At 40.7% G+C, this 12,971-nt stretch overlaps 1 protein-coding gene across 2 annotated transcripts in view; it reads left to right on the top strand.

Moving 5' to 3' along the window:
- The first annotated feature begins 3,135 nt into the window (after positions 1 to 3,135).
- The window catches only part of sdk1b (sidekick cell adhesion molecule 1b), a 172,318-nt gene continuing 162,482 nt past the window's right edge, over positions 3,136 to 12,971 (top strand). For both annotated transcript variants that reach the window (XM_077719167.1, XM_077719166.1), the window contains exon 1: positions 3,136 to 4,457. In XM_077719167.1, the coding sequence (XP_077575293.1) occupies positions 4,298 to 4,457 (160 nt within the window). In that variant the 5' untranslated portion in view covers positions 3,136 to 4,297. The remainder of the gene's footprint in view (positions 4,458 to 12,971) is intronic.

The following is a 12,971-nucleotide window of genomic DNA, read 5'->3' as shown; positions in this document are numbered from 1 at the left end:
GCTTTATGCCAACAGGGATAAGATTTCTTTAACTGAGGTTCTCAACAATGATGTATTAGAATACACACATTTTCTGGTTTGTATCCACTTCCCTGCTGTGTTTATCAGTGGAGCGACTATGACAGGTCAGTTAATATCGACATTATCTCCCCGCGCCACAATGACAGCTCAAGCTGCAGGAAGCCACTCATTAATTTTGCCTAGACTTGTATGGGGGGGGGGGTGTACCTGTGTGTTTTTTGTGTGCATGCACGTAAAGGTATGTTGAGTACTAGGACGAAACTCATTAGCCAGGTCTAACGTGTTAAAGAGATGAGGACGGCTCAGATGTTTATCTCAGCAGGAAAACAGATTGGCGGCATTACTCAGGCCTATCATGGCAGTTTAATGTGGAAAGGTATAGCATGGCTGTTTGTGTTTCTGTCTGTGGGAGAATATATGTGAGCGAGTTGCATCAAATAGGAGCAGAAAGACATCTTGTCCAAGATTAGCCCACCGTTGGATATGAAATTACAATAAGCAATATTCTGTACAGAAATACATTATTGTGAGGTTCAGGTGCATTTTTTTTGTTAGCCACTGAGACATTGAATGTAGAAAATGAAGAGGTAATTGCTGGAGGTACACGGGTAATTGAAAGCAAAATTGGTTTCAGAATTACACTCTCAGGTCTTGTTGGAACCTTCTGTGAGAAATGTACTAAATGTTAAAGAAATGATCGTATTTTCCGCACTATAAGGTGCACCAGATTATAAATATGCACCATCAATGAATGGCCTAGCTTAAAATGTGTTGCATATATAAGGTAGTAGTCTTAGTGGTGGTGGTAGTAGTAGTAGAATTAGTAGTAGATTGTGTTATACATTTACGAGATGGAGATGTAGTCGTAGTGTTTAGGAGTTGTGTTATGCACTAACTAAATGGAGCTGTGCTAAAGGGAACTTCATACAATGATTAACAAAGATTGCTTCATATATAAGATGCCGGCTTTTGAGAAAACGGAAGCCTTTTAGTTGCGCCTTACAGTGCAGAAAATATGGTACACTGACCTAATCAAAAAGGCTCTTTCCATTTTTCTTGATGAATGTCACTTAGTCTGAATTTCTATACTCAAGTCTCTTCTGCTTTAACCTTGTGCATTTGATTTTCCCTTAAATATTTATTGGATATATGAATGACTGTCGCTTGATAGTTAAAATGAATAGTTGTTTTTAAATACTTAGTTCAATTAAATTCCTTATTTCAAACCTCGGGTTCATGAAAATGTAAGATCAAAGTTAAACACTAAAAATACCTGCAGCATAAAAATCAATTTTACAAAGTAACCATAACATTTTTGTTTAGGATTAGGATTCACTTGTTTAATTTACTCTAGACCAGTGGACCCCAAACTATTCTAGAAAGGGCCACCGTTTTTGTTGCACCCTGTAAGGGGAAACCTTTCCACCAATCTGGTATCCAAGAAATGTAATCGGTGGATTGTAGTCGGGTGCTTCTTTTTTCAGCAGAAATCTCATTGGTTAAACTGTTTGTGTTGGATCTATTGGAATAAAAACCTGCACCCGCAGTGGCCCTCGAGGTCCGGTTTGGAGACCCGTGCTCTAGAGACTCAAACTGTTTTTTTTCATTGTCTACCAGCCAATAAAGGTAAAACTTCCATAATATGTTCCCCTTTGTTGCCCAAATGATTGAATGAATGAGAACAATGAAAATGCTGAGGTTTGGCCCCAAACATGGCAATCTCACCAGCAAAAAAAGCAGTATACCTACATTACTAGAGGAAGTAGCAATTTGGTAGTCTGAATGAAATGAGTCTGGTGTAAAAAGCAATAGATGAGGTAAGGGTGCTTAGGAGAGAGTATGTTGGGTACAGCTCGACAAGTGAGGAGACTATTTGGCCAATCGGGGATGGGGAAGTCTATCTGGATTTATCGAGGAAATAAAAGATAAGGTCACTGTGTTGTAAGCTTTAATATTAATGTGCTATTTAATGACCCTTGCCGTGTTGGAAAGTAGTTTTTCACTAATAGTAAGATATAGCTCTAGGCTGTTATTTGGTGTGTTGCTGCTGCAGGACCACCAGTGGTGCTTCACTGAGTCTGTTTTGGTAAATTATATTTTATTTAAATAGGATGAGGAGAATAAGAAAATCCCTTGGCTAGACCTCTTATTGTGCCATCCTCACTATCAAGACAAGCACCACTTACAAAAGAAAAATGTGTAATCACAAAGCTAATTACACTACACTCCCCAAAAAGCACATCTAATCATATACTTAGAGTGTCATAGCAAAGGCCTGAAAGTCTTCACCCTCATTGGCTCAATAAAAGGCCCACCGGCCAAAAGTGTGACCCAATCTAAGAGCTACATTTGAAAACAAATCATTCCTCTTCCATACCGCTAAACCTCACAAGGATTGCGAACTGAACAAGGAGACAAACAACCATTCATGCTCACACTCATACCCAGCGGAAATTTAGAGTGTGCAATGTTTTTGGAATGTGGGAAGAAACCGGAGTACCCGAAGAAAACCCACGCAGGCCCGAGCAGAACATGCAAACTGACACGCGCGTCAGACTCACAGCTCTGGGGCCCTGGGTTAAAAGCAAGGTCGGTCCACCTGTGTGAAGTTTGCATGCTCTCTCTGGGCCTGTGTGGGTTTTCTCCGGGTACTCTGGTTTCTTCCCACATTCCAATGGTGAATGGTTCTTTGTCTCCTGGGATAAATAGCACTACACCCGCAACCCTAGTGAGGAAAAGTGGAAATGAAAATAAATGAATGAATCAAAGTGTGTGTTTGTAAATGTGTGTTTGTATGTGTGTAAATGTTTGCGTGTGTTTATATATATACCTAAATACTACACACACACGCACGCACACACACACGCGCGCGCACGCACATACGCACGTACGTGCACACACGCACAGACGCGCACACGCACAGACGCGCACACACGCACAGACGCGCGCACGCACAGACGCGAACACACGCACACGCAATCACGCGCACTCTTTCGTCCCACCCCATCATTCAGACTGACAAATAAGAACACCGACGTGTTTGGCACGGACCAATCAACGACGACTGATGCTCATGAATGGAACTTTTAGAGTTTTGGATGGATGGAGTTGACTGTTTGAAAGACGGACTGTATGTTAAATGAATGAGTAAAACAGAGAGAGAGGGGGAGATAGACTAATATTCCCATCTTGAAATCCCCAAATCTTGGAAGACTGAGTAAAGAGGCTACAATAAGGAGCTATCTCTCCCTCAAGTGTGCGTCGAGGAGCGTGGCAGGTGTTCGCTCGCGAGAGAGCTGGTCTCTTCATTCAGTCTGCACCGAGCTTCAATAGAGTACTGTCGGACGGAGCGATGTAAAGAAACGTCAACCTCGATAACCACAAGCCCAAACAAAAGACAGAAGCCCGAAAGAAATTTCTCAAGCGGCTGCGAGTCAACGGACTGCCGCGGAGGACCGATGACAAGTCCGGATAACAGCGGCTCTTGTAGTCAAAGGACACACTGACGCAGCGGAAGAGCTAAGACTCCCACACCGCTTAAAAAAAGCAACTTTTATCCTCTTCTAAGAAACTCTTACACGGAATTGCATTTCTCATATGCTCAAGAAATATCAGATGTGCACTGGAGACCCCCAAAACAAGGTATTTCATCTCACTCGTTTGGTTTAATGCAAACCTGTTGTACCAGCGGTAGTTGGCGGTAAGCACGTCCGAAGAAGGCGACACTTCTTCGGGGGAGAGTGAAACCTCCTCCCGCCGGACTACTAACTTACCCGGCCAGTGCCAATATTGTATAGTAACGCCCACTTGAACCCTTCCCCCCCAAGAGGCTCCTCTCCGAATCAATCACGGAATCGATCCCTGGTGCGAAGCTTAATTCGAGTAAAATTTACGTCTTTTATTACAACAGCGGAAAGATCCGCGGTACAAATTCCCCGTTGACAATAAAACAAGCATTGGACAAAGTGGAGTTAGCGATCGATGGAAGAAAGTAAGCCTATAAGACTATGCTGTGAAATGTTTTAATTCACCACGCTGATCAATCCACGTGGATGCGAGGTGCGCCGGCCGGGCGATGGTAAACGCGGACTCGGCCAGAACACGTCCACATTACCGGGCACTCTAGAAATCTTATCGCCTCAGTGGTTTCGGTCCTCCGGGTGACTTTTTTTTAAACGCCGTGGCCGATTGAAGTTACCCATCGTTAACCGCACCAGAACTTCTGGATCTGGGATTTTGGGTTTACTACTTTAGCAATACTGGACACTGCTGCCCGATGTTTCGTATGTTGGAATTTTCTCGGTTCAGTGGTTCCACGGAGATGGTTGAAGGATTCTCTACAAGGAGTCAGATGATGATGCTGGGGAACAGACGGGCGTCTCTTCTTTACCTGCTACTCCTTCTCAGCTGCAGCTGCCACATGTTGCATGGCCAAGGTAAATAAGAACACACAAATGCAAAAATAATATCCTCATACATTATGTTTATTGTAAAATTGCTAAATGCAAATGATTTATGCATTATGTCCCCACAATATTTAATCTGCAAGTGATATAAACTTGGGAAGCAGAGTTCTTAACAAAACAAAATGCTAATGATAAATAAGAACACGGTTGATGCTTGCCATTATTTTTCAAGTTTCATTCTACAACAATAATTCAAGCCTTGTTTGGGACAATTATGTTATGCATTATGGATGTCTGCAGGATTAAGGTATTGTGCATGTGAATCTGTTTGGGGAGAGAGTTACCTTATCCAAACATTGATAATCCCTCTATAGTCAATGACCTGTTTCACCGAAGACCCTGTTTTGAACCCAAAGCAAAAAAGACAATACAAAACTGCAGTTCACGCAAATTCCATGTTCATCCCTTCAATCTTTTTTCCGGAACTGTGATACCCAACTGTAATTGTTATACACATTTGTGCTATTCATCTACCCTGAACAGGTTGGTTGTATGAGTTTTGTCATTTTATATACTAATAGGAGACAAGTGTGTGTGTCTATGTGGTGATGGGGGTGGGAGCCGGTTGGTGGTCTGGGTTGAGGGGTGTGGGGGGCAGTTGGTGGTGGGGTGTCACACAAAGACAAAAAGAAGAAGGTCAAGCCCGTGTCAGCACACAAATGTTCTTTAGGTCACAGATGGTGCGTGGTGGGCAAAGGCATGAGATCTGGGGTTATGAGGAGGAGGAGGAGGGATTTGGAGGAATGTGTGAGGTGCCCGGGTGGTGTGGGGTTTCGCTATTTGTGAACCTTCAGAGAATCTGTGTGTTCGAAGGTGTCAATGTCAGTATGAAAAAAAAGCACAAAGCTGTGGAGGAAGGCGAGGTGGTGGGGGCTGCTTGTTGGAAATGATGGTATATTGGCAAAATGGGGAATTCAGCTCTGCGGCATGCCAGCAGTTTAATCGATGATGGCGGTATGACAGCTCTTCTGTGTGTACTTTCTTTTTCCAATTTGTACACTTTCTATCTTTACCATTTATCCTGGATCTTGAGGATGTTGAGGGTGGTGTGAGGCAGAGGGGTGATGTGGCTCCAAAGTCCCACACATGCAATGTCATGGTCTAATCAGCAACACAAACTACATATTGATATTAATTCATGCGTTGTCATTGCCTAAACTAAGTGCTTTCCTCAGCAAGGTCAGATCTGCTTTATTTTCATTGTATCTCCTATTCTTATAGTCATTCAGTTATATCAAAGAAGACGGAAAACAGGGTACATTTCAGTTATCTGCCATGCAATATTTAATCGATCAAACGTGGTGAAATCAAAGCCTAAATATAGTTTGGGAGAGTACGGTCAACCCATCTAAAAGAGTAGATTTATTAAGGGTCCATATGTTGTCCCTAAGCCGTAACTTATTAGTGTGCCAAAATGGCCCAATTCCGCCAGCCCCTCTAATTAGTTGTGTTGTGGTCCGTATCGTGCCATTGAAGTGTGTGCCGAGTAATCAGCCAAAATCCTGGTGAAGTGTGGTTCAGAGTGTGATTTGAGGATGCCAGTGCACCATCCTTTGCGTAGGTACAGCCTCCTCAACACGTACATGAATGGGTTTGTCGACGGTACTCTGTCGTTTGCAAAGAGTGGATGAAAAAGGCCTTTGTATGCTGCATAAAACCAGAGACATAATTCGATAAACAACAAAGCCAGTTGCTCGTCTTTTTTTCTCTTTAACTGGCTATTCTTCCATTTTATGCAAAAATCATTGAACATACTTTTTTTAGGGGAAATCCAAATGTTTTTCCTAATTATCATGATGTCTGCTCCCCTTACAATACTATTTGTCTGAGTATCAATAATGAGTTGAAAATTGTTAGATGGAATAAGATGGAAGACAAGGACCCCAATAGCGTGTTGGTGATGGCGTGTGATTGAATTGATAGTGCCATGGATCAAAAACCAGACATTTTAGGTGTCCTTCTAATCTTAACCTTTTATGTGGACATTTTATTTTAGGTAGAGATGAATGAAATTCAAAAGTTGATTCTACTTATCTCACCATCTTCTTTCCTCTCACTAGCCTCCAGTCAATCGATGTCCTAACCCTCATAAATGCAAGGCTCTATATGAGCCAACCCTCGTCTCAGGGAGCACATTTAAATAAGCTCATCGATCTTTCATTTTAGAGTTTAAGTGACGGCAGCGTTTTACTGTCTCTCCTCCTTGGTCCCCCTTCGCCCTCCCCCTGTCTCTCATCTGTTCACCTCTCTGCTCTCTCGCCGTCTATTCATAACTTATCCTGCTGCCTCCCGACTGCCCCCGTGTCATTGAGTGGGTTCAGCCCCGCAGCTGTTGGACTGATTTACTTTTCCAGCATGGATACTTGACAGAGTCTCATTCAGTGCTTTGCATTCAGATAGGAAGTTGCCTGAGAATGGGATGTTTAATTGCCAGTGTACATCATTTTCAATACAGCAAGCTGGATGAATCCTTAAAAAAATGCTGCCATCAAGAAAGAAGCTGGGATTTTTGCACCATAAATTGATTACACCATTGTTTTAATTTGGTAGCATTCTTTTATGAGCCCTGACAGAGGTCCATGTAAAATTACTCAGACACCTAAAGTCACCTGATGTTAATATAACAACAGTAACATGGATCATTAGGTTCGTAACAGCTGTCCTGGTTAGTGTGCAATACTGATAATGGTTTATTAGTAGAAAATGTATAATGAAAACTATGTCTGGATGATCTTAATATTACTAACCTTGGCCAAGGTAATTGCAGTTTGTGCCTCTGTTCATCCCATTTTTGAAATAATATAATTCAGCCATATGTGGTATGTCTGAAAAAATACAGGACTATTGTCACAAAAATAGTTATAAAAGCAACACATTTTTCTTTCATGCATCCCCCTAATATGTAATGCATTTTTTTTTCCCTTTCAGTCACACCTTCATGCACATTTGGGATTTTTTTTTGAGTGGTGATGCTGCTCTTTTTCAATTTCACAGCTATCTAGATGTTGTCCTCATCTTTAGAACGAATTTCCTTCATTGACTTGTGCTTTGGTAAGTGGAAACATTTACAGGCAACAAGGTCGGGTGAGTAAAGGGATGTTCTTTACAACCAGCCAGGAGCTGTCATACGTATGCTCAGGCAACTTAAAAAAGGTGATTAGTCATGGTAAACAACCCATTCATTTCCTACACTGCATAGCCTGGTCAGCGTCACAGGGTGCTAGAACCTGTCCCAGCTGACTTCTGGCAAAAGGCAGATTACACTCTTAACTGGTCACTAGTCACTCATAGGGAATACAAGTTGAGACAGACAACCCTTTGTACTCACAATCATAGCGCCACTGAGCAGGAACGATCCCAGATTGCCTGCATCGAGGTTGGGGCGAATGAACCACGACTGCCAAAAAGTGTTGACCCTTGCGCATCAAATGAAGTAAATATTAGAGTTGTAACAAAACGTATGATGAGACTAAATATGGGTTTTTGATGAAAGCCAGATATACGACTGTATTGATAGTAAACCCATTAATTGATACAAAATCTGCCAGTAATATACTATACGCATTGAGGAGTACTCTTGCAATCGTGACGCCAGAATTCGGTTATCTGAGGCATCACATAGTTCTCTCTTTTTTTTTAAACCAGGGTTTGTACGCCATAGTAGTAGTGCTTGGTGTTTTCTTTATTATAACTTTGACATTTTTCTGTTGTACTAGCAAGTACCAAGAATGAAATATTTGCTTGACTGAATTCGTTGACCACTTTCAGAATAAAATCTGTACGGTGTACTTCTTATGGTTAGGCAAAATGTACTTTTGAAGCTGGCCAATACTTGTTCATCATTATCAAACTGTTGACCCAATGTGAAAATTTGCTTCAGTGTGTCTTGATGAGATGAAGGTAATTTAGAAACCTCATCCAAGTAATTATACTCCAGCACCGACACCCAATTACCTTCTCTCTTTGCAACACTCTTGTAGTTAAATTTGAATTGTTTTTTAACTTCATCTTTTGATGGAAGCCATGTGCACAAGACAAAATCATGAAATAACTATAGGTGTGAAATTAAGGATCTGTTGGACTTTAAAGATCAGGCAGTGTGGAAGTACATTAATCCTTTCACTGTTTACAAATGCGATACAAGTGTATATTCCTTCCAATCAAGTAGTTTGAATATTGGAGGGCTAGAGATCACACATGAGGCAGCAGTGTGTATGAGTCTATGATAGATGCGGGGGGTTAAACAGGTTTAAGAGAGAGTGAGGTCCCTGGTTGACTCCCCTATTTCTTGTCTGTCAGCGGGAACAAATCACCAAGCTTCTAGTGCTTCCACAGTACCACGACACTTTGCACATTTCTATGAGCGTCTCTGTCTTTCTGATTATATGTTTGTGCAAGAACTGTAGCCTGTTGTATGGGTTCATGCAGGATGGGAGATGTCAAATTTATGCTCACTAGTTTATCAAGCGTGACAGCCATTCTTTTAAAAAGAGAAAATAGAATATTTTCACCTATGTGTTTATGAGTGATGCAAAGTCAGGTCCACAAAGAAGGATGCAGTGAGTCTTTTGTGCTTATACAGCCAGACACACCTATGGTAAATAATGGCGACTTCTTTAATTCAGCTCACTTGTAAATGTGAGGTTACTGTGTGCTAAAATGGCTTTGTTGCGCCGCAGTATTATTTTCTAACACCGATAATGAAACACAAACAGAAGCTTACGAAATTTTGCTTCAGTATACAACTGGAAATAATGTGATTGTATGTTGGCATAGATGGCTAACTTCAATGTTTGTAAATTATATAATAAAAATGTTTCCAACTTGTTTTAAGGCCAAACAAACTTTTTAACAGAAGTTTGATGGGCTAGGATTTGGAAACCTGTGACCCTGATCAGGATGAGTGGTATTGAAAATGAATGAATATTAAAAACATGACAGGTGTACATGCTCCCATCTTGGAACTCCCCATCTTAATAATATTTTTGACTGCCCATGGCAAATTCATGTCTCAGTGTCTGCGTATATATTTTTCAAAGGCTTTTGTATTAGCGGTGCTGTTTGAAGATTGCCTCGGCGGAGTAAACTGCATATGAGTGAGGTTCTGATGACAACAAAACAAGTGTTTCATTTGCGTTATTGTTAACATTATGTATTAAAATCCTGTGATTTGCTTGTTCAGTACACAAGCTGCACCCTTCTGCAGGTGCATTATTACAGTGTGGTGTGTTTGATCTGCTACAGGTGTTTGAGGGGGAGGCTGGCTTCACATTCATAGGATGTGTGCGCTTGTGTGTCTATCAATTCTAAAGTATAAGCTCCAAGAAAAGGGGGGAAAAAGATCCTTTTTGATGTCACTCAGGAATAAGCAGGAATTGATGCATGTGTGTCTGGCCCGGGTTCTTCTTCTTTTTTTTTTTGTAAACCAATTCCTTTGATGTTGAGTGGAGGAGGGCTTTGCCATGGCAGGTGGCTCCAGACTTGGCATGTGCAACATGTGTGTCCGGGTGCTTGCAGTCCATAACCAAATGCAAGTGCCTGTTTCTTGTGCACTCGCATCAGTCCAGTATACATGACATGGTTATTGTTTGAAATGCAAGCTAGACTCTGTTACTGAAAAATATAATAATTTTAAATCAGATTAGTACTTCAAATATACAACACATTCAGGGCTCATTGTAACGAATGGCCGTGTTTTAAATAGGAACCCTTAAATGTCAATGATCCAAAGGGAGAACCAAATGCTGTTAATTTTGGACACACAGCATTGTTTTGAAACAATTTTAAGTTAAAATAAATAATAATGAAAAACAAATGGGAGAGCACTGAGAACCACAGATACAGACGGGTACATAATGTGAGCATACTGTGCAGTGTGTGTGTGTGTGAGAATTACATATTTTAGTTCAGGAAATGGATTACCTAATTTGTTTTGAACAGGAAAATACGCACTGACTTTGTAACGAGGCAGCTTCAACCCATCTCAAACCTGCCCCAAAGGTGTCTGGAGTCCACATTTTATTTGGTAAAAACCTTACCTGTATGTACTAAACTATAGGGACTCCATCACAATGTGCCTAGAGGGAACAAACTGGTTGAACACAGGCTTAAATGTAGTATGCCTTAGATATTTCAAACCCATATGATCTGCCATGGATACTAAGCTAGTATTCCTGATTTCAACGAAGCTATTTTGATATGTTGATAGAATGTTGATTAGAGGATGTTGATGGAAGAATGAGAAAAATAAATAGTGACAAATGATATGAGAAAATGTCGTGCAAAGAAGGAAAGTAATCAAACGGGGTAGAGCTTTAATAAACTGGATTAAAGAGAGTATAGGGTGTCAAAATTTTGGTCACAAGAAGAGATGGATGGTTGTGAAAGTGGCCTGGAAAGGAAGGAGTGGGCTGGAGGCAGTCTGAGATTGCTAGTCCTGAATGATGTCCTTAAAGAAAGAAAATAATTTGATGTTAATGGAATGGCTTCAGCAAAGCTTTTCCTTTCCAGCTGCTAACCCTGTTCTTTTATCCCATCATTGGACATTATTTTGCTTTTCTGCTCCCTTAGTACATGTTCCACTCTTTAACTGAGAAGATCCTAACACACCAATTCTTCTCCCATTTTGCTGTCTTGAAACTAAGTAATTCTGTCCTCTTTCCCCAGATTTACTATTTCATTTGTGTGGGGAGAGAAAAGCAAACAAATGAATGCATTTGTGTGTAGAGAGGAGAAATTAATTATCCCATTTGCTTGTTCATGCAAACTCTTCTCTATTGCACCATGGAGCAGGTTACCTCAGTGTTTGTAGCAGGACAGACACAGAGCCTCATATACTAAGTCATCTGGTCTTATATTCCAAACTATTGGCTTTTGCTGTGTATAGAATATAGCTTGTGTCTCTTAATAACTTAATTCCAATTTTCTGTCGGCCATAATTTTACAGTACTACTGAATGACGTCACCAAAGTACGGCATCCTCACTCTGTATGTCCTTTTCCGTTCAGTTTAATTTCTGTGGTGGCCAATGTTTTGGTTGTTCCTTGCAAAGAAACTTAACCGTTTAATCATAAAATGGTTAAAATGTGTTAGAAATTGGAACCACACGCACACTACCAATATAAGCATCTATATTTTGTGATTTAGGGATTTCATACATTTGAATTAAAACCTTTCTTTTTAACAAAATGATATATCTTAGAGATGATGATGAGACTTGATATTTTGCATATCACTGTCGGGCCTCTCATTCAAAATGGATAGGATGTCAAAGGCCCTCTCTGACAGCCAAAGAGTTAAGAAACTTAAAAAATTCAAACTGACTAAGCAGTACAATGTTTGACGTAATGTGCATGTTGAGGGGTCTTATTAAAAGCCCCCAAATTACTTTGGTATGTTTTGGTGATTGACAGCCCTGAATAGCTGTATTTGTCTAGCAGCTGTGTCTCTCATTGACTACTTGGAGGAATGTTCTCTCTTATATTTGTGACAAAATGCTGCCTTTTCTTGTACATTTGGTAAATATTTTTATGATGATAGTGGGTTTCTGTTATCTCTTAAATCTCAATCAATAAAAGGTTGGAACAGCCCCGATGGATGACTGTTAAGGTCCCACTGTGCATGTTTATATAGTTTAGGATGATACTTTTACCTATTACTTTAAGCCTTTGTTCTGTCAAAGCTTTTTTTTACGTGCCACCTTTTCACTGGTATATTATTAGGAATCATAACAACCAACAGTCTGCAGTTACAGAAGGCCCATTTGTAACTGTCGTGGTTAAAGATGTTTTGCGCATTACCAAACAAGGTTCCATTTGCTGCAGCATACTATATCATTGCTATGCTGCGTGGGTTTTCTCCAGGTACTACAGTTTCCTCCCACATTCCAGAGATGCGTGGTTGGCTGATTGGACACTATTAATCGAACCTAGGTATGAGAGTGAGCGTGAACGGTTGTTGGTGTCCTTGTGCCCTGCAATTGGCTGGCCACCAATTAAGGTTTCTCCCCACCTCGTGCCCAAAGGCAGCAGGGAAAGGCTCTGGCACCCCCACCTTGTGACCCTAGTAAGGATAAAGTGGTTCAGAAAATGAATGAGCTTCTCTAAATTTACGGTGAAATATGATTTCTTGTCAAAGGCAACGTGTAGGGGTTGGCTTAAGCATTATGCAGCTCTGCCATTCAGACGTACACATGCCAGGCCAGTGAGCCTTTTGTGTTTACTCATGTTCCATTAGAGACTGTATTTTCTGCTCCGTATATTTCTTTGCCAAATTGACTTGATTAGTGCTTGCACAATCACTTTGTCTTCTTCACTGGGTTATTAAGATGTCACACGCATCAAAGGTATGTGTGTGTGTGCACTATTTACCTTTTGTCTTTGAGCATTTTAGCACATTGTGGAACATTGCTTTTTGGAATTGCATTTGATTTGTCATTAAAAGCACAAACTTTTCATATTTTTTCTTTGATAAAGTAATTATTGC

This window comes from Stigmatopora nigra, chromosome 6 (genome assembly GCF_051989575.1).
Source record: "Stigmatopora nigra isolate UIUO_SnigA chromosome 6, RoL_Snig_1.1, whole genome shotgun sequence".
NCBI lineage: Eukaryota > Metazoa > Chordata > Actinopteri > Syngnathiformes > Syngnathidae > Stigmatopora > Stigmatopora nigra.
Note: the sequence above shows the minus strand (reverse complement) of the source record. Positions and strands in the feature narration are given on the sequence as shown.